Raw genomic sequence first — 25401 nt, 5'->3', positions numbered from 1 at the left:
CTGACAAATGGTTCTCACATGTGACAGGAACATGACCGTCACAGGGCTAAATGTAAATTTACATTCTGCATCCTTAGGAAACCCCCCCCCCCCCCCCGACCCCCAAAAATGGATGCAGAGCAGAACTAGGGCATTACCCGTACAAATCACCAAACAAAAAAAAAAAAAAGATATTCTGGTTCTGATGACACCTCAGTAAAAGCAAAACAAACTCTTTACTGGCAAGCACAATCCCCCTCCTTATGAAAAGACAATAATTTACCACTACAAATATTTAACCAGGCCCTAAACACTAATACACCTCCTATTAGGAAAATAGAGCAAGCCAAGCTGCTATAGATACCCACTTAGAATAATTGTAAAACTATACTAATAAATGTTACAAAACAGCTGATGAACAGAATAACATCCAACAATTAAAAACTTATAAACATTATTAAAAATTGTCCAAATATCAATAAAATATTTCAAAACAGCAGACACATCACATAATACCCAATAATTAAAATGGCAGTCAATCAAGAAAAATAAACCTAAAAAGCTGTCTTTATTTACCCTCTCCAACAACTCTCCTACCCCTTTCCCTTGCAGGCCAATAGCACTCACCAGAAGCAGCAGTGGCTGCTGAAGCTCTGTCCTCATGGTCCTCTTCCTTAGGGCCCACAACCAGTCACTCATACACAGTCTCTGTCTCACACAGACCAGTAACCTCACTAACCAGTCTCTCTTCTTCACACACACACACCAGTCATTCCCTGACCAGTCTCTGTCTCTCACATACACACACACACCAGTCACCTCCCTGACCAGTCTCTGTCTCTCTCTCACAGATACCAGTCACCTCGCTGTCCAGTCTCTGTCTGTCTCTCTCACACACACACCAGTCACCTCCCTGACCAGTCTCTGTCTCTCACACACACACACACACCAGTCACCTCGCTGACTGTCTCTTTCACACAGACACCAGTCACCTTGCTGACCAGTCTCTGTCTCTCTCACACAGACACCAGTCACCCCCCTGACCAGTCTGTCTCTCTCACCAGACATCAGTTACCTCACTGACCAGTCTCTGTCTCTCTCTCACACACAGTCACCTCCCTGACCGGTCTCTCTCTCTCTCTCACACACACACACACACACACACACACCAGTGATCTTCCTGACCAGAGTCTCTCTCACACAGAAACACATCACCTCTGACCAGTCTCTCTTTCTCAATCACACACATGCTCTGTCACTTACATACAAACACATACTCTGTCACTTACAACCACACACACTTCCACTTATGCACCCATTGTACCACACACACTGCCACTCATGCACCCATTATACCACACACACACACACACACAAGCTGACACTCATGACATGCACCATTCTACCACACACACACACACACACACACACAAATCTGCCACTCACACACCCAGGCATGCATTCTACCAAACACACAAAGCTGCCACTCATGCACCCATTCTACCACACACACACACACACAAAGCTGCCACTCACGCACTCAGGCACCCATTCTACCACACACACACACACACAAGCTCTCACTAACGCACCCTGGCACCCATTCTAACACACACAAGCTCACATGGAGCCTCTTCTCATTGTTTCACCCATTAAGCCTGTCTTCCGCTTATCATCTGTCGCTGGCCTGACTTCTAGAGGTGTGCAACGTCTCTCCAGCCGCCGCCGGCCTGGCCTCCAGCAGTGCGCAGGGTCTCTTCGCTCTTCGGCCCCACTGGCCTGGCCTCCGGCGGTGGTGCACAGGTCTCTTCAGCCGGCGGTGGTGACACAGCATCTCTCCACTCTTCAGCCACCGCCGGCCTGGCCTCTGGCAGTGGTGCACAGCATCTCTCCATTCTTCAGCCTTGCCGGTGACAACATACAGGTCTCTCCACTCTTCAGCCGCCGGTGGTGGTGCGCAGCGTCTCTCCATTCTTCAGTCTTGCCGGTGGCGGCACACAGGTCTCTCCACTCTTCAGCCGCCGGCAGCGGCATGCAGCATCTCAGCATTCTTCAGCCCTGCTGGCCACAGCGCACAAGTCTCTCTACTCTTTGGCCACGCCCCTAGGGAGAAGGGAAGCACAAGTGGGGCAGTGGAACCCTGGGAGCCGCAACACACCTGCCTGTGCTTGGTGACACACTGGTGTGTCACAACACACCGGTTGAGAACCGTGAATTAAACATATATGGCCCGCACCATTTTTAAAGATGGCACCGGCCATCCAGTGCTCCCTCCATGTGACAGGGGCCGGCCAATGGCACGGATACCCTGTCACATGGTAAGGGCAAAGGCCATCGGCGCCATTTTTATTAGTGGCAGCCGACAGCCCGAGAGTGGGAGATCGCTCCCGGGACCCCCACTGGACCACCAGGTACCTGTGAAGTTAATCAAAAGGCCCCTGATAGTCCATGTTGAAAGAGTACACTCAAGGGGACAACCTAAGGGCCAAGGCAGCAGAGTTCAAGAAGAAGGCCCCAGACAGTCCATGTTGAAAGAGTACACCTAAGGGGACAGCCTAAGTGCCAAGACAGCAAAGTTCAAGAAGAAGGCAGCAGGACCAGGACCAAAGAGTGCAGCATTGAGGCTGAGGACCAGGACAAAAGAGCACAACATGGAGGCCGAGGACCAGGAGAAGACAGTGCAGCATGGAGACAGGAGCTCCAGGGGAAGACTCAGCAGCATGGAAGCAGCAGCAGGATGATCTGAGATGAGATAACACAAACAGCATGGAGACAGCAGCAGGATGAGCTGAGATGAGATGACATACCAACCTGGAGGCAGCAGCAGGATGATCTGAGATTAGATGAGACACACAAGAATCAGGAGCAGGAGATATGACATGGTGAGAAGAGACAGCAGCTGGACTGTGACTGGAAACTGCATCAAGGGCTCTGGAGTATGGGCAGAACATAAAGAAGGGCTTTAGAACTAGACAGCAGGACAACAGTGGCAGGCAGTAGACCATCCTCTTCAGTAAGCCAGTGCAGGAACTCTGTAGTGAGGACATTCCCAGCCGTCTTTTTCCATCTAGCCTTCATAGGAAATCTTTAGTGAGGACGGGCCCAGCAGTGTTTTCCATCTAGCAGGCACAGGAACTCTGTAGTGAGGATGGGTCCAGCAGTCTTCTTACAGAGGCCAAGCCAGGCTTCTTCGGACAAGTCTTGTTAGTTGGCATTCAGTGTCAGCTGGCCTGCTCCTTTATTGCCCTTTACCATGGTGTGGCTTGCTACTGTGGGGCAGCATGTCTTTGGGGGGCCTACCCCTGGGTTGTCTCTCGGGCCGGGGACTGCTGCAGGGTGTGCAGTCCTTGGATACAGGGAAAGATACAGGTGGAGGCGTGGGCATATTTTGTAATATCTGAGTCAGGATGCAGGTCATGTTGTTAAATGATGTCGCCACCACTGTCAGAGCTTGTTTGTGTGCTGCTTTGTGCTGGCAACGTGGTGTGATTGACAGAGGTTGCAGTGGCTTAACTGGCTCCTACTGCAGGCTGGATTCCTCCGTGAAGGCTGAGATATTTAGGCTCACATTGAATGAGCTTGCTGAGCAGAGGGGTTCTAGCATCTGCCTGTGCTCAGGAGGCTGGTGCTACTGCTCCTCCTCCTCGCTGATCTGTATCTGTGCATCCATCAGCAAGGGGGCATGGAAAAGTGCTGCTGCACTGCTGGTCCCTGGGGCTTGATGGCTGGGACCAGCAGACTCCTGGGTGAGCACTGTGGAAACAAAGAAAAAGACATAAGTAACAAATCCAAGAAAGAGCATGTACCGTTTGGCATGAGATGTGCACTTAGTATATCAATCAATGTGAGCATCCTATACTGCCCTGTGCGAACAATTACTGTGCTGACTACCCCCCTCCCCCACGATTCATTCAGTCTCGGTCCCAGCCCATCAAATAAAGCCTATCTCCCTCTTGCAATTTATATTTTTAAAAACTGACACACCCCCATCTCTTCATCTTGGTCACATATGCAGAACACAGACAGAACCTCACCAAATACAGAATAAAGGGATCAGAAAGTATAAATAGAAACGTGCCGAAGACCTGAACTGGAACCCACAAACACCAGCCTCTACATGCAGAGCAACAATGAAAAAACAGGAACATTACCATTCTTCATAAAATATTAAATAATAAAATCAATCATACTAGTAAAATCATATTTGTAAAAAAAACTAAATATTTCAAGCCAGTATGAATAAGAGTATCCAAAATTTCCCAAACACCAATAAAATATTTCAAAACATCTGCTGAATAAAATAATCCAATAATTAAAAAATGTTCTATTTCCCCAAAAAATTACCGTATTTTTTGCTCCATAAGACACACTTTTTGTCCCCCAAAAGTGGGGGGAAAATGTCTGTGCGTCTTATGGAGCGAATATAAAAAAAAATAAATTAAAAATCTAACAAAACCCTGCCCCCTCCTGACCCCCCCAGACCTTCCAAATTAATTTACTATAACCTCCCACCCTCCTGACCCCCCCCCCAAGACCTGCCATAAGTCCCTGGTGATGCAGCGAGGGTCCAGGAGCGGTCCGGGAGCGATCTCCTGGACTTGGGCTGTCGGTTGCCAGCAATCAAAATGGCGCCGACGGCCCTTTGCCCTTACTATGTCACTGGGGTCAACCAATGCAGCGGTAGCCCCTGTGACATAGTAAGGGCAAAGGGCCGTCAGTGCCATTTTGATTGCTGGCAGCCGACGGCCCAAGTCCAGGAGATCGCTCCTGGACCCCCGCTGGACCACTAGGGACTTTTGGCAGATCTTGGGGGGGTTAGGAGGGTGGGGGGTTGTAGTAAATTAATTTGGCAGGTCTTTGGGGGGGATCAGGAGGGTGGGGGGTTGTTAGTTAATTTAAAGGGTTGGGTGGGGGTTCCCCACAGAAATAGAAAGACAAAAGTTTTCTGATCTGGGGAATGGACCAAAATGGCCCTCCCCAGACCCGAAAACAAAATGGGGAGAAAAAAAAATGTTATGCACTCCCCTAATTTGCTCCATAAGACGCACAGACACCCGGGGACAGAGCCGGTTTAGCACAATTTTTTTTTTTTTTTAATTTTCCCCCTCTGAATCCTAGGTGCGTCTGATGGTCTGGTGCGTCTTATGGAGCGAAAAATACGGTAAATATTACAAAAGTGCAGAAACATCAAATTACACCCAATAATTAAAACTAATAAGGATTTAAAAATCTCCTGCTCTTCACACCTGGGATCTTTTGATTTCCAGTTACCCTGAGATCATCGTGGATTGGGGGAGGTAGGGCTGTTCAAATTTTATCTTCCCTCTCACACACACGCTCAATAACACATACATTCTCTCACATATTCTCTCTCTCACATACACAGGCTCCTTCTCCCTCACAGATACATTATGTATGTGTGTATGTATGTGTGCTGTGATAGCCTATATGTGACACATAGGCTCTCACAGGCACACAAAAATTCACAAACATACATGCAAGTACACAGGCTCTCACAAACACATTCAAAGGCAATAGACTCTCATACAGACACACAAACACATAGGATCTCACTCACACATAGACACATAGGTTGTCACACAGACAGACACATACATAGGCTGTCACACAGACATACACGGATGCTTTCACACAGACACAAACACATGTGCTGTCACAGACACTCACAGGCTTTCACACACACATGCAAGCTCACACATATACATACAGAGCCTCCTATTGTCATCAGGCTTTGGTGGGATGAGCTCAACCATGTCCCCGTTCCTGCTTGGAGAGGGTAGCAGAAGTTTTGCGAGGGCGCGCACACACAAACAAAAACACGGGCCTCTCTTTCAGCTGCCGGCGGCCTCTCTTCTTCTTCAGCCACTGGCAGGTTGAGCTCCGCTGGCAGCCAGCAGCTCCTTCTTCAGCTGTCGGCGGGTTGAACTCCGCCAGTGTCCCCGCAGCCTCTCCTGCTGCTGCTGTCCCTCCGCCCCCGGGTGTGCCGCCCCGTGCAAATGCAGGGTATGCACACCCAGTCACGCCAGGCCTGCTTGCCATTTACAGTTGAGATGAACTTTCCGGCTCCAGCTCACGTCTCGTCTCGCCGCATAGCTATTCCCTCAAACACATCTAGTCCCAGCAGCTGGATGAGGTGCTCCTTCATCAGTGTCAGCACTATCCTACAAGGGACTCCTGCCCTCTGGCACATATACTCGTCCCTGTTTGGCACCTTGGTTTTCAGTTGTGCCTTTATGTCACGGTATCTATGGGCCACTTGCTCCGCACTCTGTTTCACACCACTGTGCCTGGATATAGCCTGGGCAATGGTATGCCAGATCTGGCCCTTGGATGCCCTTGAGGTCCTGGTCGCATGGTTCCCAAAGAGCATAGTGTAATGTTCATGGACTCCTGGGATAATCATTTCATTGTTCTCCATGCTGAACTTCAAAGCCCTCAGATGAGTGCACCCTGCTGCCTGGCTGCCAGAATGGGGTGCCGCTTCCGCTTCCGGAGATGTGTCCTCCCTTTTCTAACTCTCACGTCCACTTCCCTCTCCCTTCCCCCCTCCTACCCCTGCCCTACAAACTCCCTTCCCGTCTGCCCTCGCTGTCTATTCCTAGCCTGCCGTCCTCCTCCTTCCATACTCGCCTGCTTATCCCCTTCCCCCTCCCACCTCCTCCTAACCCTTACCTCCTGCTTAGGTCTACTCTTATGCCTGTCCCTACTCCTACTCCTGTTCCTACACCTAACACTCCTGCCCTTGTCCTCCCTCCCCTTCTCCACCCTTTCCCCCCTCCTTGCCTGATGCGTTTCCTCTCCTCTTTCCTTCCGCCTCCCACGATCCATCCTTTCCACACCACCTCACCACCACACCTTACCCCTCCTCCTCCGCCTCACCACCATGCCTCACCCAAACACAGAGACAAACAGGACAAACTAACAAAAGTTTTCACACACAGAGATCACGACAATAGACAAAGAGAAAGGGAAACAGATGAGAAACAAGCCACGGGATACCTCATTCAGAATTTACTAAATACCTCCTACCAACTACCGGCAACTCACCTACTCGCCTCTCTTCTCTCCAAACATCTGACATACCCTCAAAGAGGCAGCTGCAAGAAGCTGGTATATATAAACCAGAAAAATAACAAGCCACGTATAAATAAAAGAGCACCATGTAAAATGACGCACAATGTGCTGACGCTGCACATAATGCGCTGATGCAATGTGAGATGCGATAATGCAAGTTGCTTTGCGAAAAATGCCTAACCATGCCAATTTTTTTTTGAACTATGGAGGAAATAGTTCCTTCAGTTGAGGCAAAAGATGCTGGCTCTAGAGGCCACTTTTTTCCTTAAATTTCCCTATAAATGTTTAATTACCTATCAGAAGAAACATTTGCAAACTTTTATTAGAAATAATGGCTGAAGTGATTATTGCCCTGTAATTGTGACCATTGGTTGTATGTTGTAAAGCGATTAGGAGGAAGGCTGAAATGGTTTTGATTTGCCTTTTACTTAACTATTTTCTTGTTTTTTTCCTTCTTTCTCTATATTTCTTCTGTTTTGGGGACTAGAAAGGGAGTGTTTTTCTTGTTTTTGTATATTTCTTGTGGTTATATTTTCTATGTAAATCCCATTTTTGCCTGGTGTTAATTGATTTGGTGTGATGATTTAAATTCCAATAAAAATTAAGTTAAAAAATAAAGAATAGCAGATATCATCTCGTCTGCTCAGTTTACATCCTGCTACAGTACCATAGACCCCAGTTGATCTCTTTCTCCTCTCTTCATTGCAATTAATGATCCTCTGTACTTCTTCCTTGCTTTCTTAAACTGTTATTGTTTTTGTATCAATCATCTCCACTGGGAGGTCATTCCATTTATTCACCACCATTTCTGTGAAGAAATATTTTCTGATGTTACTCCTCAGTCTACCCCCTTGGAGCATCAGAGGTGAATTTTCAAAATATTAGTAGATTTTCAAAGGCCTACGCCCATAAATCCTGGGGTTTACGCGCGTGGCAGGGCTTTGTGCATGCACGGCAAATTTTCAAAGAGGCCGACCACGTGCGTAAACCCCGGTATGTGCACAACTGCTGGGCCTCTTCAAAGGGGCGGGTTCTGGGTGGGGAGGGGCAGGGCATGGGGCAGGCCAGAACAGCACCATTGAACACTGTCCTGAAGATTCGTGCGGCGGCAGCCGGCCGGTGCGCGCAACTTACTTCAGCCTGAGGACCTGAAGTAAGTTCTAAAACAAACAAAAAAAAAAGACAGGTAGAGTTTCAGGGGTGGGAACGAGAGGGGAAGAGGGAGGAAGTTTAGGTAGGGAAGTTCGCTCCTTAATTGGAGCAGACTGGGTGGGAGCTTGGGAGGCCCGATTGCATCGCCACACGTACTTTTAATACATGGTTTCATTGCATTGCATGCATTTGCACATAACCTTATATACCCACATATGATGAAGGTTCAAGATACATGTATTTTATAAATCACGTCTATATCATATAGTACAGGTGCGCCCTGTCATATACATGTGTATATGCCACTGCATGCACTTGTTTGAAAGTTATCCTCTGTTAGTTTAATGTTTTCACACTTTATTCTGAAAAAAGGTTTGATTTTACCAGTCTCGAGGCCAAATTACAGTTCTCTAAATTAAATCTTGGACTGAAATGTATGCAAGTGACACAAAATAAATGTGTCCAAGGCATACTGAATAAGAATATAGCATAGCTGCAATTATACTATGTTGTATAATCTCATGGAAGGATTAAATGCTATCCTGCAGCTAGAAGAATAAAATCAGGATATTTCTGAACGTTTTAGCCCTCTCTCTTTTCTTAATACATTACCTCAAAATTCTGTACTGTCCTGAAAACATCTGAATTGTTGGCAACCTTAGGTAACATGCCGTACCTTTCTATGATTTCAAGAAAGCACCACTTCACTTTTCCAATGCTAGAGTGGCCTGACAGCTCAGATATGCTCAAATCAGGGCAACGCTTAATATACCACACTCTTTTCAGAGAGCTCAAAGCTGAACAGTTTGGCCAGTGCAAATTCTCTAAGTGTTTCCTTCTCCAGCCTCAGTTTTCTCCTCCTGTCAAAAGAAATATTAATGAACAAGATTTTGTATAATACACAGTACAAAATAAGCACATTCGTAACTTTCTCTGGTGCAAGAATTAGGAAGACTTCATTGAGGTCTATGGACCCAATCTGGCTTTTCAGCAGCCCCAAAATGTGCTTTATCTGAGACCTGCTAGAATGATGGCCATGGTTGTACCACTCCAGAAAAGAGATGGAAGAATTGAATTAGACATGACATCAGGGATAAATATTATCACCTACAAGCACAGAAAGTGGCACACCATGAAATTCCAGAAGCTACGAAGACATTAGCATCACTGAAGATTGCAACATTTCAGCACTTACCCAATAAAAGTCTACCCCTGAACATGCATATGTGTAGTCATAGAAGATGCTCTTCCTTACCTTCCCAATCCTGGAGAAAACACTGGTCCAATTTTGCCAGGGTGAGGGAACACCTTCTCCCAGGTCATGGGCAAGAGACAGGCTCACCTGCAAGGCCACACCAGACTGACGATGCCTAAAAAAAAAAATCCACATTGTCCACACCAAAATTTGTGCTCAAAGGAAAAATAGTTTACTGAAATATAACAAATTCAAAAGAGCAAACAAACACAGTTTTCCTAGTTCAGGTAGCAGGAAAAATTGCAGAAAATCCACTTCAAAACTCCCAAAATTACAGTCTACTAAATAAAAAAATCAGAAAAACAGTGCAAAGTTAAAAAAAAAAAAATCACAATTCACATTCTTGCAGAGAAACCCTCTCCAACTCAAAATCCCTCAACTTCTCCCCTTTCAGATCCTCTGCAGACCCAAGAAATATCTCCAATTTTGTCAGTAAGGCTCCCAGTCTTTTTCAAAATTTCAGTTACTCACAGGTATCAGGATTGACTCCAGGGTAGTTCATTCCCCATCTCTTGGACAGATGCAATTGCCTCAGCCCTGTGCTCAAGCTCCAGACAGGCATCACTCTCGTTTGGTCTTGTAGGCCTCCACACAGCTAATTTCCAGTATCTTCAAACTTCAACTTCTTTACTTCTCTCAGATTCCTGCTCTTCAGGACTTTGTCTCCTCCATCTCCTTTATTTTCCTATTCCTAGCAGGCTTGAGGAAGCACTTGAGGTACTTCAGTATCAGCAGCAACACTGGAAGTTGTACCATCTCAGATCCTGCATAATCCTCAAGGGTAGCATATTTTATACTCCTTTCCTAGTAATATCCTTTACTGGGCTGTACCGCTCTGTCAGTCAGTTTAATGGCTCTCACACCCTCTGTCCTTCTAGTGAGCCTCCTAGTCTGGAAGAATCCTCTTTATAAAGAATAGCCAACCTCTAGAAAAAAACCTTGTGCACTCCATTTGACCTCCTCTTGCTGGAAAAAACTTAATGTTAAACATAAGATCCATTACAAGTACCAGTGCGCCATCTACTGGCCAATAGGGCCACATATATAAACACAGAAACATGAGCATCATGGTAGGAATCTAGAAACTTGGCTATCACATCCATCATCAGTAAGCAATAGTCAAAGCAAACCTGAGTGTGGTAATATATATGATTCCAGTATAACTTCATGCTCCTGGAATTCAAATTAAAAATGTAGTTTTCAGCTCTCCACTCTTAAGATCGTGGCAACTAACATAATAAAAACACTTATAAAAATACAGAAAACAAAAGACAGGCACTTGATAAACATAATTCAAATACTGCTTACAATTTATCATTTATACAATATTATATCTAATATCCAAATGCTCAAAAACTACTGCTGTTGCCTACTTATTGCTTAATTGCTAGCATTCAACTTTGACCATTAATATCTCAACACAATTAAATTTTAGTTCTTAGTCATTTAATTCCACTTTCATTCCTTTCACATTATTACATTACAACACTATATGATCTTCTACAATGCTAGTTATCTAGTCTCATTTCCAGGTCTCATCTTTCTGATTCGTTGGAGTCAAATGCTTGTTTAAATAACCATGTTTTTAATATCTTTTTGAAGGTATTAGTAACTGATAAAAGTCTCAAATTCTCTGGCATTGAGTTCCATAGTAATGGACCTGTTACTGAGATGGTACGGGCTCTGACTACACCAAAGTGTCCTTGATGGATTGATGTTATCAGAAGTAGGTCTTTATTAGAATATTGAAAAGAACGTTGAGGAGTATGATTATGCAGAGTAGATGCATCTAGGACTTTGTGGATTAATAAATTAATTTTATAATGGATTTTGTAAAACAAAGGTATTCAATGTAGGCTATTAAGAACTGGAGTAATGCGATCATAGCTAGAAGGAGTTCTGAAGGAGCTGCAAAGGTCTTAAAGTTGATAAAGGGAGACTAAACAGCAGAGTTACAATAATTCATATTAGAAAACAGCAGGCATTGAAGAAATCAACTGGTTCCAGAAAAGGTTTTAATTGCTGCAACATTCATAATTTGTAAAAACCACATTTTATCACATTTCTAATATGTTACTTCACAGACCAGCAGTTCCCAAACCTGTCCTGGAGGACCCCCAGCCAGGATAATCCTCAATAGAGATGTGCATTCGTTTTTGCCGAATTGGAAAATTGCAACGAAATTGTCCAATTCGGCATGTTTCAGGGAGCCCGAAAAAAATCAGGATTTTCCCGTTTTTTCGCAAAAATTTGTTTTTCCCGATTAGTGTGCTCCCACGGGGGTCAGTGCGCGCACTAACAAAAACTAACAAAAAGTAACAAAATCTAACGGTTTTTGTTAGTGCGCGCTAATGGGGAGCACTAACTAAAAATCGATTTTTCGCAAAAAAAAGACCCGAACTGAAAAAAAACGACATTTTCCATGGCAGCCGAAAAATGAAGAACGACACGAACACAAAAAACGATGCACATCTCTAATCCTCAATGAATATATAAGAGATAGAAATGCATGCAATTCAGGTAGTGCATGTAAATTTTCTTCATGCATATTTATTGTGGATATCCTGACAACCTGATTGGCTGGGGTTTGGGAACCATTGTCATAGTCAATTTTATGTCTAACTGAACATCTAAGTCATAAGTGGATGAAGCTGGCTAGAAGACGGAAATGAGATAAGCTTGCAGGGGGGTAACTTGCTGGTACGGTGGTTACTAACCTTAGCAGAAGGCATGGAGATTACGACCCTTAACAAATATGCTTTGATGCTTTTAAAGCAACTGCAACATTGCTCCCTGCTTAAATGGCAGAGGGATAAGAGGAATTTGATTCAGATGGCAACCAAGGACCCTGACTTCCTTGGTCTGGGATACTGTTATGCAGCCATAAGAAAAAAAGCACAGAACTGCTTCTATGGCCAAGTCCTAAAGGAAATGAAGAAAGCATGCATGGGGGTAGCTTGCTGGTGTGGCGATTACTTCCTTTAACCAAATAATAACTTGATACTTTTGATGCAACTCTAACATTCCTCTCTGCTTCAATGGCAGGGGAAGAGGGGAATTGGATTTAGACAGCAACCATCAAGGGCCCCGACTTCTAGGGTTTGTGGAACTAATGAACATGGGGGTAACCAGCACAGAGCAGCGGTTACTACCCTTAACAGAAGCATGAGATTACTTCCCTTAACCAATAAGCCTTGATGCTTTTGATGCAACTGCAGCATAGCTCTCTGCTTCGAAGGAGGGGGTGGGGCTGAAAGGAAAGAGACATTTGGATTCAGGGCCAAGCTAAATGATCCATCACTTTTTTGTAGTCTAGGGTACTATTGCTCAGACATTAAGGAAAAAACACAGGACTGCTTCTACAGCCGAGTCCATAAGCAAAGCTCGTCTAGCAAAACTGTCTGATATATGTGGGTATCCTGCACGACGCAGCAGATAAGCTTGCTGGGCAGACTGGATGGACCAGTGGGCCTTTTCTAGTCATTTCTATGTTTATATGTTTCTTTGAGTTTTTACACCATTGAAATTAAAGTCAGGTAGGGCTTCTTTTTTTTTAATTTATACTTTATTAAGATTTTAAACACAATACATTTGTAAAAATCAAAGAACAAATTTTGTATGCCAGGAAATCTTTAACCACATTCTTTACCATTATTAATTACATCAAAATTCCTAGTCCACATCATGGGAGGATATTTATCAAGAAAAATAAAACATATAGGAATCTGTAAACATAAGTTTACTAATCCTGGAGATACTTTTTTATTTTTGCAGCCTACACCTCAATCTCTTTCTTTATCTTCCAGAAAGGATTCTAGGTGGGTGGGATCCTGAAAAATAAATTTATTCTTTTGGAGAACAACCACACATTTGCAAGGGAATTTTAAGAAGAACGTTGCGCCAAGAGTCAAAACTCTTGGCTTCAGGATCAAAAATTGTTTTCTCCTTAATTGCGTGCTCCATGACACGTCAGGAAATATCTGGACCCTTTGTCCGCAGAACAAGAAATCCTTATTTTTAAAATACTTCTGCATTATTAAGCTTTTATCTTTTTCTCTACAAAAAGTAACCAAAAGGGTTGCTCTTTGAGGGATATCGTCCACTAGGGATTCCAAGAAGGAAGTTAAATTAGGAGATTGCTGCTGAACAAGGTCCATTCCTTCCTCACCCACCTGGTTCCTTAATCTGAAATTCATCATATAATACATTTTTTTATATACTCCTTTCATCTATCATCGGAATTGACAAAACTTCTAACAAGTATTTTTTTTTAACAGCTCACCAACAGATAATCTGGTAACAAGAAAATTTAAAAATCTTAGGGGCAGATTTTTAAAAAGTACGCTGGATTTTATAAGATACGCGCGTAGCCGCGCGTATCTTATAAAATCCGGGGTCGGCGCGCGCAAGGGGGTGCACATTTGTGCAACCTGCGCGCGCCGAGCCCAGCGCGAGCTGCATGTTCCCTCCAAGGCCGCTCCAATTTCGGAGCGGCCTCGGAGGGAACTTTTCTTCGCCCTCCCCCCACCTTCCTCTCCCTTCCCCTACCTAACCCACCCCCCCGGCCCTATCTAAACCCCCCCTTACCTTTGTCGGCAAAGTTACGCCTGCTTTCAGCAGGCGTAACTTTGCGCGCGTCGCTGGCAGCCCCGTTCCATCCTCCGGTCCCGGGGGCTGATCCGGAGGCCTCGACCACGCCCCCAGGCCGGCGCCACGCCCCCGGGCCCGCCCCCAAAATGCCACGTCATTTCGGGAACGCCCCCCGGACACGACCCCTCCCTCCCCTTTTTGAAAGCCCCGGGACTTACGCGCGTCCCGGGGCTTTACGCGCGCCGGCAGCCTATGCAAAATAGGCGCGCCAGCGAGCAAGGGCCCTGCGCGCGTAAATCCTTCCGGATTTACGCGCGCGGGCCTTTTAAAATCCTCCCCTTAGATTTCTAACCCTCTGTTCATTTTCCATATTCTCCAACTGCCTGTGGATCACCAAACTATCCTTAATATGAGAGTTGTTAACAGCCTGTAAAGTCGAAACTTGTGCTGTTGTTGTTTTACCCAACTCTTCTAATTGTCTTAAACGGTTATTATGCATTTCTATTACATTTTTAATTTCTATAGAAGTTTTGTTACTCTAACTTATAGAATTAGACATAACTTTCTGAAGTTCAGTAATTGCTCTCCATACATCTCCCAAAATTATATTTTGAGGGTCTATGGGCTCTGGAACTGAAATCTGAAGTCCAGAGCTCACCAAAATCCCCAGTTCTTCTACCTCTCCACCCTCTAAAGGATGAACAATATCAATATTAGTTGATACCTCAATTCCTTGTGTCGTACTTTGGGCTGTGTGGACAGGTTGAGCCATCAAAAATTGAGGTTGCTGCACTTGGCTGGGACTATCGGAGGCACCAGAAAAAAAATAAATTTCAGGTATTGAGTTATGGGCGGATTGACTTACCCGACTCATAACATGAGTATCCATGGGACCCCTGACCACTTGAACAGCCGGAGAAGATGTCCAAAGTTTAGTTTTTCTTTTTCTACCCATATAGGTTAAGAAAGATAAGAAAAAATTCTTACCAAGGGGCGCACCCCTTTGGTGCGCGGCTTTGGCTGCACGCTGGCGGCTGCACGCCACACCTGCCCCAAATTTATTTGGCGTTCTGGCTCCACTTAATGACATCACCAAAGGGACGTGGCTTAGGGGTAGTCCTGATGTTACCGGCTTCCAGATGGTAGAGAAAATGTCCCTTTTAGCCTCTCCTCTCCTCTCTACAGAGAGGTTTCTCCATCCAAGGTCCTCCGGTTCAGACGCCACACCTGCCCTGAATTTATTCAGCCTTCTGACTCCACTTAATTATGTCACCAAAGGGGCGTGGCTTAGGGGTAGTCCTTATGTTACTGGCTTCCAGATGGTAGAGAGAATGCCTCAGACTCTGTCCCTTTTAGCTTCTCCTCTCCTCTCTATGGAGAGGTTTCACCAGCTGAGGTCCTCCTAGGTAGGGCTTCTAACTCTGTGCAGCAAGACAAAAGGAGAATTCCATGTTTTGCAACATTTAGCAAGAGGTTTTTTTTTTAATAAAAAAGACACTTAGTGGCAAGTCTTATGGTTAATGGTGTTTGGGTGGATCCTTGGACACTGTGGCAGCTGACCACACCCACGGGGGGGCAGTCCCATGAGGGACCACGGTGTCAGACTAGACTCCGGACAGACAAAACCAGATTTGAATCTTTTATTTGATAGTTTAAGTGACCACCAGAGGTGGCAGTAGTGAGTAGTGGTTGTAGAGCCCGGCTGGGCGCGTCTCACACCGAACACTGGAATAGCGGATCCTCTGTAAGGCAGTGCTGTAGTGGAAAGAGACTGAGAGTTATGAGCACACAATAAGATTAACATTCAGAGTCCCAATGTAGAAATAGGAGAAGCTCCGAGACAGGGAGAGCAGGCCCTCGAGGAGAGAGTACCTGATCCCTTAGAGCAGAGAGACTCGGTAGCATTGTACTCACTTAGCAGTAACAGAGATTCCACTAGATGAGAGGTCTGGCACCGGAACAGAGAGCAGGCCCTTGATGAGCGGGTAGCTGATTCCAGTGAAGTAGTACTGTGGAGAGATGGTATCTGTATTCACTGATGGTAACTGTAAGTTAGTTCTTCCAAGTAGAAGGGTAGAGATTGCAGGCAGCGACACCGGGAACATGGGCCCTCGAGGAGCGAGTACCAGTTCCTGATAGCACCTGAAAAAAGCAGAGGGGCCCCCGAGGAGCAGGTACCCCGTTAGAGACCCCGAAGGGCAGTAAGAGTTCTAGATAGTGCTGGAGAGGCAGAGTAGTTTAGGAACGGAGAGCGAATCCCATCCGTACGAATACTGGTGCTAACTCAACGAGCTAGCAAAAACTGTAGGCAGATATACCTGGAAGTCATGACATCAGAACAGGGGTCGCCCCTGAGGTTTGCGCCAACGTAGAGTTAAAGATGAGGGTGGCGTGTGTGCACGCGCGCCCTAGAGGTACCTTGAAGGAGAATGGCGGGAGGCAGCACCAAAGCTGGTCCAGGGACGCCGGAGAGAATGGCAAGCAGATGCCGTGGCGGCCATCAGTCCAAGGTGAGCAGGAGGAGCCGGAAGTAGAGAGAGGTAGGTGGGGCGAAGCCGTCGAAGACCAACGGACGCAACAGTACCCCCCTTCAAAGGGCAGCTTCCGGCCCTTTTACCAGGTTTAGGTTTGTGTGGATGCATCTGATGAAACTGAAGAAGCATCTCCTTATCCAGGATATTTGCCATCAGCTCCCAAGAATTTTCCTTGGGGCAATAACCTTCCCAAGACAGAAGGTATTCCCAAGTTTTGCCACGTCTTCTTACATCCAGAATAGCTTCAACCTTATATTCAAGGTCTTCTTCTGTGGTAATAGAAGTTGGTTCTGGAGACTTGGAGGAGAACTCACTGAGAATGAGTGGTTTCAAAAGTGAAACGTGGAAGGTGTTGTGGATTTTCAATCCAGGTGGTATCTTCAGACTGTATGTAATGTTGCCAAGATGTTGGAGAATTGGAAACGGTCCAACGTAGCGTGGAGCAAATTGAGTAGAAGGTAACTTTAGTCTCAAGTGCTTAGTTGACAACCAGACTTTGTCACCAGGTTGAAATACAGGCGCTTTAGAATGATGAGCGTCGTATCATTTCTTTGCTCATTCACCCGCTTTGATTAGCATGTCTTTAGTCTGAATCCATAATTGATGGATATCATCAGCAGTGGATTAAGCTGCTGGGGGCGACACTGAGAGAGTTAGTGGAAGTGGTGGTGAAGGTAGTCATCCATAAACCACTTTGAATGGTGTTGATCCAGTGGATGATTCTGGATGTGAGTTAATGGCGAATTCTGCCCATGGCAACAGTTCGGCCCAGTTATTCTGACGGCAACTCACTTTTGCTTTTGAGAAGGACAGAAATCTCTTATTCAGAGATCATGGCCATCATTCTGGGCATCATCGTTTTCTGTAGAGACACATTTCAAACTCTGCCAATGTCTAATCATCGGTCATTGTTATTTTTTTACTTTTTGTGAATGCATCCGTGCTTATTTATATTAAAACGTGATATTTTACCGGTGCAATAAATGTCACCACAATAACACCATAGCTCTTCTTAATTGATGCCTTTGCCCAGATCACCTCTCAGTTCAATGGACAATCTTTCTAAATACATCAATGAGTTCTCTTAAGAATATTTCAAGAAGAACTATGGTGTTATGGTGGTGCACTAGTTAAATATCACGTTTTACTATAAATAAGCACGGATGCATTCACAAAAAGTTAAAAAATAACAATGACCGATGATTAGACATTGGCACAGTTTGAAATGTGTCTTTACACAAAATGATGATGCCTAGTATGATGGTCATGGTCTCTGAATAAGAGAGATATAATTGTGGTGTGTTAGTTAATATTCATTGTTTGGGAGCTTTCTGACTGACTACCACCCTTTCTACCTAATTTATAGAGCCATGTAGTTTTTGAATATTCATATTATATATACACAATTCAATGGCATATAAAGAATGCATTTTCAAAATCCCACTTTCATGGATAAGGTGCATTAACACATGTATAACCCAATTTTAAGTGTGTAAGTGCTTTTTAAAATCAGGCCTACAGTGTTAAAAAAAATAAATAAATAAATCTATCTATCTATATCTATCTATCTATATCTATTTATTTATTTATTTATTTATCATATGTATTAAATATACATATGTTAAATATATATGCCATTGAATTGTCCATAAGATATTCATGTATAAGTGCACTTTACACAAGTAAATGGCTTTTGAAAATTACAATAGTATCTAACATTTACATCTGTAATTCCTTTGAAAATTACCTCCTATGTATATATATTTATACATACACACACATAAACACTGTGTCTTGTCATTATTTAAGACATAAAGGCTTTTTTTTCTTTTTCTCTAACAAAATGTAACTACAACAACCCGCTGTATTCATTTTCTCTAATATGCTTATCTATATTTACATTGTTTTCCAGGCAGTAGAATGGCAATGTGATGATGCTACTAAAACAGCTTGTTACAGTAAAGGCAAATCAGAGGTAAGTGCCATGTTTTACAATATTTTTAATAAGTATGATAGTTGAAGAGAATAAGAAGGGTGGGAGAGCAGAATGAAAGTCTTTAACCTGGTTGCTTATAAATTAGGAGGGTTTGGATTTTTCCATTTGGAGTCTTTTGTGATGAAATGCTTGCTCTGAGGAAACATTTCAAGGGATTCATGTAATTACTGAACTATAATATACCCTTCTTACTTCCTTACCTCTTATTCCTCCTGCCATGGTATCAGATAGTGTCATCAACTGCAATGGTTGAAGTTTCAGTACAGTGTTTTTACAGTGTCACTCATAACTATTTTTATGAGTGACAAATGTCATTCTTTGGTCTGAAACTCCCTTCAGGTGAGATTCAGGTACTGGCATTGTGAAGGAGTGTTCCTGAAAATCCTCCTTAACATGCGCTGAATGAGGCATCTAGCCTGATCCATCTTAAAAGTATAAGACAACCAGATAGCTCTGAGGGTAGAGCCCCTGAGAGCATGGTTAAGAGTACCAGTTCAATTTTCTTTATTAAAAATTTGTATACCATATACTTCCTACAAAGTTTGTAACTGTTTATAAGCATAAAACATACATAATCATTAAAAGGATAGAAACAAGTTGCATATATAATCATCTAAAAAAACATTACATTGCCTTGCAGCAATGTAATGTTCATCTTGCTTCAGTTACATGTACCAAGTTATTTACTAAGTTTATTTCAGTTGTTTTTTAAATTAGATTGTACTTTATTATAGTTTATTCGATATGTTCCATGTTCCATGTATGTTCCATGTAAACCGCCTTCCCGGCGATAGTTTTCTCTGTTAATTGTGAACCGGAGTGATATGTATTGTATACAGGAACTTCCGGTATATAAAAACCTAAAAAATAAATAAAATAAATAAAAAATTAAGACAGAAAATCAAAACAGAACAGCCCTAGGGGCAAGGGAGACGGGCCCCAGGTACTCTAGGAGATGCCAGCTCCTGTAACATTTCTAGCCTAACTATCAGGCCGATACAGTACAACCTGTTAACCTGCATTTGGACGAGCGTTTTCGATGCGCTAGCTTTACCCCTTATTCAGTCAGGGGTAATAGCGCGTCGAAAACGCGCGTCCAACGCCCCCGAGACTAATAGCGCCCGCAATATGCAAATGCATGTTGATGGCCCTATTAGTCATTCCCGCACGATACAGAAAGTAACGCCTATCCAAAGGTAGGCACTAATTTCTGCCGGCACCGGGAAAGTGCACAGAAAAGCAGTAAAAACTGCTTTTCTGTGCACCCTCCGACTTAATATCATGGCGATATTAAGTCGGAGGTCCTGAAAGTTAAAACAAGTAAAAAAAAATAAATTTGAAATCGGCCCGTGGCTCATGGGTTAAAAACCAGATGCTCAATTTTGCCGGCGTCCGGTTTCCGAACCCATGGCTATCAGCAGGATCGAGAACCGACACCGGCAAAATTGAGCGTCAGCTGTCAAACCCGCTGCAGCAGGACAGAGGGACCATGACACTTGTGGTACCTTCTTGGCCCCGACAGGTCTGGTTCCTGCTTCTGGTTCCTGCTTCTGCAGGACCTGTTGGTGCAAGTACCCATCCAGCTGGGGATGGCGCCTGATCTCATCTCGCAGAATCAGGGCACCTTGCACCATCCGAACCTCCAGGCACTGGTCCTCATAGTTTGGATGTTGAGTGCATAGTCCTCCAACCCTTGGAGCTCTCAGGCTGTGTCTCCCAGGTCCTAGTGGCATCTCGAAAGCCCTCCACCAGGAAGTCCTACAGCTTGAAGTGGAAACAATTTTCCCTCTGGTACGCGGGTCATGATCTAGATCCTATTTCATGCCCCCTCCCCCGGCTGTTGGACTACCTGAGGCATCTGTCCGAGTATGGTCTTCAGACTAGCTCAGTTACGGTGCACCTCAGCACTGTCAGCGCGTACCATCGAGGTGTCGCTGGCACGCCTGTTTCAGTCTAACCTTTAGTGTGTCATTTCATATGGAGCCTCCTCCAGCTGAAGCCCCCTCTTCGGTCTCCAGTTGTGTCTTGGGACCTCAGTGTTATCCTGGTGTGGCTCATGTGTCCTCCCTTTGAGCTGCTGCAATCTTGGGACCTGATGTTCCTCACCTGGAAAGTCATATTCCTGGTGGGAATTACTTTGGCTCGTAGGATCAGTGAGCTTCAGGCTCTGGTTACGTGCACAGTATACACGAAGTTCTTTCACGATTGTGGGTCTTGCGAACGCATCTGAAGTTTCTGCCCAAGGTTGTAACTGATTTTCATATCGATCAGTCCATCGTTTTACCCACTTTCTTTCGAGGCCTCATTCCCTCCCGGGGGAACGGACTCTTCATACCTTGGATTGTAAAAGGGCCTTGGCTTTCTACCTTGATCGCACTGATGGCACAAACAGTCTACCCAGATCTTCGTGTTCTTTGATTCAAACAGACTGGGTGTGGCGGTAGGTAAACAGACCTTGTCAAACCGACCGGCAGATTACATCGCCTTCTGCTATGCGCAGGCAGGCCTTCTGCTAGCCAGCAGAGTAAAGTCTCACTGTATGCGGGCTATGGTGATGTCGGTGGCACATTTGCGTGCTGTCCCCATCGTTGAGATCTGTTGGGCCGCAACCTGGAGTTCTCTTCACATGTTTGCAGCTCATTATTGCTTGGACAAAGACGGGTGTCAGGACAGTGTTTTTGGTCAATTGATCCTGCGCAACCTGTTCTAGGCCTGACCCAACTTTTCATGCTTTTGTGGGAACCAGACAGTCCCATACTGTTCCACAGTCCTGCAGTTGTATTGTGCCTGTTGGCACCTTGTTTGGTCATTGTTGGTCTCTCCTGTTAGCAGGGGCAGTCTGGAGATTGGTTTTCACCCATATGTGAGGACTACCAACCTGCTTGTCCTAGGAGAAAGCGCAATTGCTTACATGTAACAGATGTTCTCCTAGGACAGCAGGATGTTAGTCCTCAGGAATCCCACCCGCTTCCCCATGGAGTTGGGTTCTCCTTTTGGTTTGTTTTATTTTTTCACTCATATTTTGTTATGTTATGAGACTGAAGGGGGACCTCGAGTGGACGCGCTGATATTAGCAGGCTGGGCATGCTCAGTCTGCTGGTCAAAGCTTCTAGAACCTTTGACAAACGTTTTCCGTGCCAGGCTGCATCGGATGATGTCACCCACATGTGAGGACTAACATCCTGCTGTCCTAGGAGAACATCTGTTACAGCTAAGCAACTGCGCTGAACTGCAAAAGGTGTGGCCCTTGAAAGAGAGATAATGCAACCAGGGAAGCTGGCCATTGTAGAGGAACTGGGTAGCCCACTCGCAGGAGTCCAGGCCAAGCAGAGAGGCGAATGGCTACAGCTGGTGGCTGAGGTGAAAGAGATTGCAACCCAAGTGGAGAGTAAGATGATACAACTTATTAGATCATCGTGCTAAAGAAGAAATGGCAAGAACCAGTAGCATTTGCACTAAATGGGAGAGACCAAAAATGTGCTGATGATGATGAGCCAGGATGTCCAGCTGGCTGAAGAGGAATCAGGTCATATTCAGAAGGATTGAGCCACTAACCATTAGAAAGTGGAGGAGGCGGAAAAGACCAGAGATGAGAGTGAGAAAGGGATAAGAATCCTTGGAGCCTGATGTTACGGTACCAGGCCATGCTTGTATCTTTTAAGGTAATGCTGCTTCCCTTAAAAAAGCTCTCTGTTCTTCCTTGGGAATTTTCATCTTCTCCCCATCCTTCATGGGTCAAGTGTTGAATTCATGGACCCTTGGGCCGGCTAGGACAACTGGTGGCTCACTGAAGAGGTACCCAGTGGGTGTCGAAGCCGGGAGGCGACACAGACAGGAGATCTAGAGATCTTCACCACTGGAGACCTGAGGTCCCCCCAGGAGGAGCCCGTGAGGACCTGGGCCACTTGGACTTACGAGTGGTCTCCTGCGAGGCAGTATCCAGGGAATGGAGACAAAGAGCTGGGGCCAGAAGGTCAACTGGAACTTCACCACTGGAAGCCCGCGGTCCCCCCGAGAGGAGCTCGTGAGGAACAGAGCCACTTGGACTTAGGCGAGGCCTCCTGGACAAAGCCGAAGTCGGAAGCCAAAGGACGAAGCTGGATCAGAAGTCTGTGGATGGAAGCCGGAGTCAAAAGCCAGGAGTCAGAAGCCGAAGTCAGAAGCCAAAGGATGAAGCTGAATCAGAAGTCTGTGGACGGAAGCCGGAGTCAGAAGCCAGGAGTCAGAAGCCGAAGTCAGAAGCCAAAGGATCCGAAGCAGCAACTAGCAACTCTTACCAGAGTGAACCTCGTTGCAAGGCAAAGGCCCAGGCCTAGCTGCAGGGTTTAAATACCGCTGCAGCGTCTGAAGTCATCTGGGGGCTGTCCTGCCTGTTCCCGCCCTGGCCCCTTTAAATCTGGAGCTCCTGAGCGCATGCGCCTAGGGGGCGGGGCCAGCCGCAACAGAGGGAGTGCCATGGGAGAGACCCCGATGGGGCCTGCTGGCCGCAATGGACCAACAGCGGGCTGGGCAGGCCCCGAGGTGAGTGGAGGGACTGGGGCACGGCCCGGTACCGTAACAGTACCCCCCCCTCTTACGCCCCCTTCCCGGGGGTTCTGGCTTTGCTGGATGATCCAAGTGGAACTGGCGGAGAAGGCCCTTGTCCAGGACGTTAGAGGCCTGCTCCCATGTGTTCTCTTTGGGACCGTAGCCCTCCCATGAAAGGAGGTACTCCCATCTGTGGTGGTGGAACCGTACATCCAGGATGTCCTTTACTTGGTAGACCATATGTTCCTGGGCTGCGGGAGCAGCAGATTCAGGAATCTTGTTATGGAAGACGGACAAGACCAACGGCTTGAGCAACGAGTCATGAAAAACATTATGCACTCGGAGCGTAGCGGGAAGGCGAAGTCGGTAGGAGACACCACCCACCCATTCCGTGATGGGGAATGGGCCAATGTACCTTGAAGCCAAGCACATAGATGGAACCCGCAGGCGAAGGTGTTTGGTACTTAACCATACCTTGTCCCTGGGAAGGAATGCTGGGGCGGGACGTCGCAGACGGTCCACGTACTTCTTCGCCATGACTGCGGTGTGTTGTAGTTTCTCATGAGTAGAGCTCCAGAGGCTGCGTAGTTGCTGGGCTGTGAGCTGCACGGCAGGTGATGGGACCACCAATGGTAAAGGAAGGGTGGTCTACCAGTGGCCGAATGCCTATGGTGATTGTAGGAGAATTCTGCCAATGGGAGTAGTGGCACCATCGTTTTGTAGATCTCCCACAAAGGCTCGGAGGAAGGCTTTCAGAGTCCGGTTCGTGCGCTCCGCTTGGCCATTACCTTGGGGATGAAAGGCGGTCGTGTAGTCCAACTGGACCCAAATTTTCTGTAGAGTGCCCTCCAATATTTTGCCGTGAATTGTGAGTCCCGGTCGGAGGCAATATGGAAGGGAAGTCCGTGTAGACGGAAGATGTGCAGGGTGAACAGACTGGCGAGTTCAGGTGCCGTTGGTAACTTAGAGAGGGGGACGAAGTGGGCCATCTTCGAAAACCTATCGATCGTGACCCATATCACAGTTTTCCATTCAGACCATGGCAAGTCTATGAAGTCGGTAGACAAATGGGTTCAAGGCTCGGTGGGGATAGTCAATGGCTGAAGGAGCCCCCAGGGACGACCAGGCGGCGTCTTCTGTCGAGCACAGGTTGGACAGGAGCTAACGTAAAGACGAACATCTCTTGACCTGAGGCCACCTGTAATATTCGTTCGCAGGTCCAAGGCCGAGCAACACCCGAATGTCCTGCGGTCAAGGAGTAATGAGCCCATGACAACACCTTCTTGCGCAGGTGAGCGGGTATGACAGTCTTACCCATAGGAACCACCTCTGATGCTGCAAGGAGGACCTTGGCTGGATCAAGGATATATCGGGGTGGTTCCGGGTTATCTTCAGTTTCAGCCGTGCATGAGAGGGCACCTGCCCTAATATTCTTGGAGGCTGGCCTGTATTGGAGGTGGAAATTAAATCTGCTAAAGAAGAGTGACCATCGCGCTTGTCGAGAATTCAGGCGTTGGGACCGGCACAAGGATTCCAGGTTTTTATGATCCGTATAAACGATCACGGGGTATCGGGCCCCCTCCAGCCATTGCCGTCACTCCTCTAGCACGAGCTTGATAGCCAGGAGCTCCTTATCGCCAATCCCATAGTTTTTCTCCGCCGGAGAGAATTTTCGAGAGTAATAGGAACAGGGTAGGAGTTTGCCTTTAGTGGATAACTGGCTCAGGACAGCCCCTACTGCAAGGTCCGACGTGTCCACTTCCACGATGAACTGGCGCTGCAAATGCGGGTGGTGGAGGCAGACATCAAGAAGAAAGGCTTCCTTCAGATTCTGGAAGGCACTTATTGCCATCAGAGACCAATTCTTCACATCGGCACCCTTCCTGGTAAGGGCTGTAAGTGGGGCCACCATTCGAGAGTAGTGGGGTATGAACTGGCGATAGAAATTGGCGAAGCCCAGGATGCGTTGTAGAGCTTTAACCCCTACCGGTTGTGGCCAATCTCGAATGGCCACCACCTTATCAGGGTCCATATGGAAGCCCGTGGATGAGACTATATAGTCAAGGAACGGTAAGGATTCCTGCTCAAACTGGCACTTCTCTAGCTTGGCGAAGAGGCGATTATCGCGGAGTTTCCATAGTACTCGCCGCACTTGTATGCGGTGTATGGGTAAATCCTTCGAATAGATCAAGACGTCATCAAGGTACACTATGACCGACGTGTGCAGCATATCCCTTAAGACCTCATTCATAAGGTTCTGGAAGACCGCAGGG

At 46.0% G+C, this 25401-nt stretch overlaps 1 protein-coding gene across 1 annotated transcript in view; it reads left to right on the top strand.

The window, feature by feature from the left end:
- The window catches only part of SEMA5A (semaphorin 5A), a 1250864-nt gene that overhangs the window by 673985 nt on the left and 551478 nt on the right, over positions 1-25401 (top strand). Inside the window, 1 exon segment of the mRNA XM_029590025.1 lies at positions 18518-18580. Coding sequence (XP_029445885.1) covers positions 18518-18580 — 63 coding nt within the window.

This window comes from Rhinatrema bivittatum, chromosome 2 (genome assembly GCF_901001135.1).
Source record: "Rhinatrema bivittatum chromosome 2, aRhiBiv1.1, whole genome shotgun sequence".
Classification (NCBI taxonomy): domain Eukaryota; kingdom Metazoa; phylum Chordata; class Amphibia; order Gymnophiona; family Rhinatrematidae; genus Rhinatrema; species Rhinatrema bivittatum.
This window is presented reverse-complemented; position numbering and strand designations above follow the sequence as displayed.